General features: G+C 44.0%; 1 protein-coding gene across 1 annotated transcript in view; it reads right to left on the reverse strand.

Annotated features, from left to right (window-relative positions):
• The window catches only part of rttn (rotatin), a 57,984-nt gene extending 52,273 nt beyond the window's left edge, over positions 1 to 5,711 (reverse strand). The window contains 4 exon segments of the mRNA XM_046292558.1: positions 3,880 to 3,966; positions 4,534 to 4,729; positions 4,991 to 5,178; positions 5,505 to 5,711. Coding sequence (XP_046148514.1) covers positions 3,880 to 3,966; positions 4,534 to 4,729; positions 4,991 to 5,178; positions 5,505 to 5,535 — 502 coding nt within the window. The 5' untranslated portion in view covers positions 5,536 to 5,711.
• Between the last annotated feature and the right edge of the window lie 289 nt (positions 5,712 to 6,000).

Consider the following 6,000-nt stretch of genomic DNA (forward strand, 5'->3'; position numbering starts at 1 on the left):
AGAGATACTGGGGTGCAAAAGAACAAGAGGATAAGTAACAATATGGGGATGAGGTAGTTGGGTGTGCTATTTACAGATTGGCTGTGTACAGGTACAGCGATCAGTAAGTTGCTCTGACAACTGATGCTTAAAGTTAGAGGCAGAGGTATAAGACTCCAGCTTCAGTGATTTTTGCAATTTGTTCCAGTCACTGGCAGCAGAGAACTGGAAGGGAAGGCAGCCAAGGGAAATGTTGGCTTTGGGGATGGCCAGTGAGATATACCTGCTGGAGCGCGTGCTACGGGTGGGTGTTGCTATGGTGACCAGTGAGTTGCGATAAGGCGGGGCTTTACCTAGCATAGACTTAAAGATGACCTGGAGCCAGCCAACAAGAGCATACAGGTTGCAGTGGTGGGTAGTATATGGGGCTTTGGTGACAAAACAGACGGCACTGTGATAGACTACATCTAGTTTGCTGAGTAGAGTGTTGGGAGCTATTTTGTAAATGACACCGCTGAAGTCAAGGATCGATAGGATAGTCAGTTTTACGAGGATATGTTTGGCAGCATGAGTGAATGAGGCTTTGTTGCGAAATAGGATGTCGATTCTAGATTTCATTTTGGATTGGAGATACTTTATGTGAGTCTGGAAGGAGAGTTTACAGTCTAACCAGACAACTAGGTATTTGTAGTTGTCCACATATTCTAAATCAGAACCGTCCAGAGTAGTGATGCTAGTCGGGCGGGCCGGAAGCAATCGGTTGAAGAGCATGCGCTTAGTTTTACTAGTATTTTAAAGCAGTTGGAGGCCACGGAAGGAGTGTTTGGCACTGAAGGTCGTTTGGAGGTTTGCTAGCACAGTGTCCAAAGAAGGGCCAGATGTATACAGAATGGTGTTGTCTGCGTAGAGGTGGATCAGAGAATCACCAGCAGCACGAGAGACACCACTGAAATATACAGAGATAAGAGTCAGCCTGAGAATTGTGGCACCCCCATAGACTGCCAGAGGTCCAGACAACAGGCCCTCCGATTTGACACACTGAACTCTATCCGAGAAGAAGTTGGTGAACCAGGTGAGGCAGTCATTTGAGAAGCCAAGGCTACTTAGTCTGCCGATAAGAATGCGTTGATTGACAGAGTCAAAAGCCTTGGCCAGGTCGATGGAGAGGGCTGCACAATACCGTCTTTTATTGATGGCGGTTATGATATCGTTTAGGACCTTGAGTGTGGCTGAGGTGCACCCATTACCAGCTCAGTAACCAGATTGCATAGTGGAGAAGGTACGGTGGGATTCGAAATGGTCGGTGATCTGTTTATTAACTTGGCTTTCGAAGATTTTAGAAAGGCGGGGCAGGTTGGATACAGGTTTATAACAGTTAGGTTCGAAAGTGTCTCCCCCTTTGAAGAGGGGGATGACCGTGGCAGCTTTCCAATCTTTAGAGATCTCAGACGATACGAAAGAGAGATTGAACAGGCTCATAATAGGGGTTGCAACATTTTCAGCAGATAATTTTAGAGAGGGTCCAGATTGTGTAGCACAGCTAATTTGTAGGGATCCAGATTTTGCAGCTCTTTCAGAACATTAGTTATCTGGATTTGGGTGAGGGATAAGCAGAGGGGGGGGCTTGGGCAAGTTGCTGCAGGGGGAGCTGAGCTGTTGGCCAGGGTAGGGGTAGCCAGGTAAAAAACATGGCCAGCTGTAGAAAAATGCTTGTTGAAATCATTGATTATCGTAGATTTATTGATGGTGACAGTATTACCTTACCTCAGTGCAGTGGGCAGCTGGGAGGTGCTCTTATTCTCCAAGGTCTTTACAGTGTCCCAAAACTTTTTGGAATTAGTGCTAGAGGATGCAAATTTCTGTTTGAAAAAGCTAGCCTTTGCTTTCCTAACTGACTGAGTATATTGGTTCCTGACATCCCTGAGAAGTTGCATATCACGGGGGCTATTCGATGCTAATGCAGAACGCCACAGGGTGTTTTTGTGCTGGTCAAGGGCAGACAGGTCTGGAGGTAACCAAGGGCTATATCTGTTCTAAGTTCTACATTTTTTGAATGGGGCTTATTTAAGATGGTGAGTAAAGCACTTTTATAGAGAAACCAGGCATCCTCCACTGACGGGATGAGGTCAATATCCTTCCAGGATACCCGGGCCAGGTCGATTAGAAAGGCCTGCTCGGTGAAGTGTTTTAGGGAGCATTTGACAGTGATGAGGGGTGGTCGTTTGACCGTGGACCCATTACGCACGCAGGCAATGAGGCAATGATCGCTGAGATCCTGGTTGAAGACAGTAGAAGTGTATTTAGAGGGCAAGTTGGTCAGGATGATATCTAAAAGGGTGCCCATGGTTACAGATTTAGGGTTGTACCTGGTGGGTTACTTGATCATTTGTGTGAGATTGAGGGCATCTAGTTTAGATTGTAGGACGGTCGGCGTGCTAAGAAGATAGATGGGGGGCGATCACATCACATATGGTGTTCCAGGGCACAGCTGGGGGCTGAAGTGGGTCAATAACAAGCGACAACGGTGAGAGACTTGTTTCTGGAAAGGTAGATTTTTGAGTTGTTTGGCACAGACCTGGATAGTATGACAGAACTCTGCAGGCTAACTCCGCCCCCTTTGGCAGTTCTATCTTGTTCGGAAAATGTTATAGTTTGGGATGGAAATGTCAGGACTTTTGGTGGCCTTCCTAAGCCAGGATTCAGACAAGGCTAGGACATCCGGGTTGGCAGAGTGTGCTAAAGCAGTGAATAAAACAAACTTAGGGAGGCTTCTAAAGTTAACATGCATAAAACCAAGGCTTTTACAGTTACAGAAGTCAACAAATGAGAGCGCCTGTGGAATGGGAGTAGAGTTAATCTCTACATCACCAGAGGAACAGAGGAGGAGTAGGATAAGGGTGCGGCTAGAGGCTATAAGAACTGGTCGTCTAGTGCGTTTGGAACAGAGTACAAGGAGCAGGTTGCTGGGCGCGGAAGAATAGATTCAAGGTATAATGTACAGACAAGGGTATGGTAGGATGTGAGTACAGTGGAGGTAAACCTAGGCACTGAGTGACGATGAGAGAGGTTTTGTCTCTAGAGGCACCATTTAAGCCAGGTGAGGTCACTGCATGTGTGTGGGGGGGGGGTGGAACAAAAGGGCTAGCTAAGGCATGTTGAGCAGGGCTGGAGGCTCAAAACAGCAATAGACAAGGCATATTGACATTAGGGAGAGGCATGTGTAGCCGAGTGATCATAGAGTCCAGTGAGTAGCTATACAGGGCTTTACGCTGACATTTTTTTGCAAGGAGTTCATGAATAAATTATTTTTGGAGTGCAATCAGGCACAATGTACCCTGAAATATGAGTCACTTAGGCGAGACAAATTATCAGCTGCCCCTTTAAGGGTGTGAGGTTGCCATGGTAACAGTGGAGAATCTCAGATGTCTCATGGACAGCAGTTGCATCAAAGCCAAACTAACATTGAAAAAAAAACCTAGCGTGTGAACAAAACTATGTAAATCGCTAAGAAACATGAGGGCAAAGGGAAACTTTAGTAGACGTTCTGGTAAATCAGACCAATTTATATGCCTGTGCACTTGTTAAAAACGTATCACAGTGTACACAGCCCCCTAGCTTGTGGCGTAGAGAGATTACAGAGCCTGCCTACGAAACACTTACTCTGATATGACCTCTGACATCACGCTCAAAACTCGTTTGATATTATTTTTGTAGGACCCGTACTTATGCATTCTGTGCCCAGTCAATGATTTCCATATGAAAATCAGACCCACCAACAACAAAAAATGTTTTTATTCAGATCTACACGATTCACATGGATGGCCTATTTTGAGATTAAAAGGGCGAATATCTCCGAAAAGCGACGAGTTTGCATAACTGTATTTGGATTAAGAAAAATACCTGCTATCCTCTGTGGTGGAACATCAATGTGACTCGGCCTCTTTGTCTGGAAATAGCCCACCGCTGGAGAGTCCTCTTCTAGGGGAACTAGAGCAGCAGCATAATATCAGCATAAAACCATAATTTAAAAACAATGCATATAATATTCTATCCATAGAAATAGAATGAATAGAACAGGCTTGGAAGCTCTAACCCTAGCAATTTGACTGGTAAACTCAAGGGTGCACTCGCAATTCGATAATTTCCATGGTAATTTGGAATGTTCTATTAACTGATGCGGGATTGCCATGGTAATGTAGAATGTTCATTCATATCATTCATATTATGCTAAACGGTACACAGATTAAACGGTACACTTCCTGCTGTTACTTCCAGGCATGGGTCTAGGGCGAAAAAAATACAGGTTGAGACAATGTAATGATTCCATGTGGCTGATTTAGAAACTAAACAAATGCATGGGACCAGTGGCATTGATAACCACTAGCGCCGTTGCTAACTAGCAACGCTGGCCCTATATTTGCAAAGTTATGAGATATTAGAATCGCAGTGTACACTCATAATGGCTGCCAGTCCACCCATTATGCAATCATTGACTTGAATGGGGACACCCATTCTATTCATTCTAATTCTATAATTCCATCTCTTGATACATACCTGCAGTAGTGGTGTTCTGTAGCTGGTGTATATTAGAATAGATGGTTGGACAAGCAGGAAGCAGCTCCGGAAGCTGAAACAGCAGATCGAAGATGCCGTCGATGATGGCCCGTAACGGTGGCTCTACGTTGGGGGAGAGTTGGGTGAGGAACTCCACTGCCCCGACATCTCTCAGCATCTGGGCTGCAGTAGGGTGCTATGAAGACAAAAATACAGAATACATGTGTTCCTAAAGAGCACAGTTTATACAGACATGCAGTCCACAGGTATACTGTAAAAACATGTTAAATTGATTCAACATGAAATTACTCCCTATATATGTTCTAATCATTTTTGTAAGATGCAAGAATGCTACAGGTTGCTTGTCAAAGGCTAATCAATCATAATAGCATCAGTATGTACTCTAGTTTAGCTAGTTGTCAGACTAGGTTGTGGTCATGAGGACCAGTTTTGGTACCTTGGACAGAGTACTGATCAGCTGCAGGACCTCCTCTTGCATTGGCACCTCGGGGAAGTTAAACCACTCCAGCAGGTAAACAAACAGCATCTTCTCCTGGACCAGGTCAGAGACAGAGAGGAGAGAGTGGTCTAGCTTACAGATGATGCTCTTCAATGCTCGGACTCTGATCTCTGCCAAGGAGTGACCTGTACAAAACAAGACCACGGTGAAGTAGTTAAATCGTGGAGTTGAGTTTACCGTTAGTCAGCTAAGCTAACTAGTGGTTAGCTAACCTTATCTAGCTAGGTATTTCCCCTCAATATAAAACAAAATGTAGTTAGCTAGATATTGGATGAATGTGCATTAGTAGCAACAACTACTGACTGTTGTAAGAGTTGTTAGCACTATCCAGCACTATCAAGAAGAATGACATCAAGGCATATTAGCTAACATTAGCTAAAAACAAAAATCACAGCAACACCACGGAGCAACTTTTGTAGCTAGTTGGGTACAGTAACGTTGTTTGGCTTACCAATCTTCTTTATAAGCGGTGATAACTCCATGACCGATGGCTGCAACCCGTGTGTTTTGCAACAAAAGTCAAATGTGACAAGAAAGGGTAGCTATATATTTATTTTAAGTCGTTAAATGTCTGTCTACTAACGTTAACATCGTTGTACGTCTGCCCGGGGTTTGCTTTCAACGAGCGCGCCAACGTCACACACTTCCTGGTATGGAAACATGGGGTGCATTCAATGAACCAACTTGTATGAAATTTGTGTTTAGCAACATACGTTTCTTTGTTCTTCCTACATCGACTGGGCATTTATATATAGTTCAATCAAGTTATTTGCATTTTGAGTATTAATTTAGACGTTTTGAAAAATGTAAATACCATGACTCTAACTATGACTTGAACATATCTGATAACCATGTGTTCTTTTCAGTTGTCAACTTCACTTAAAATTGAAATCCATGCAAAAGGAAGAGAACTGATGCTGCTACTTGACTCTCTAACCAAGGAAAGG

Source organism: Oncorhynchus gorbuscha, linkage group LG12, assembly GCF_021184085.1.
Source record: "Oncorhynchus gorbuscha isolate QuinsamMale2020 ecotype Even-year linkage group LG12, OgorEven_v1.0, whole genome shotgun sequence".
Lineage (NCBI taxonomy): Eukaryota > Metazoa > Chordata > Actinopteri > Salmoniformes > Salmonidae > Oncorhynchus > Oncorhynchus gorbuscha.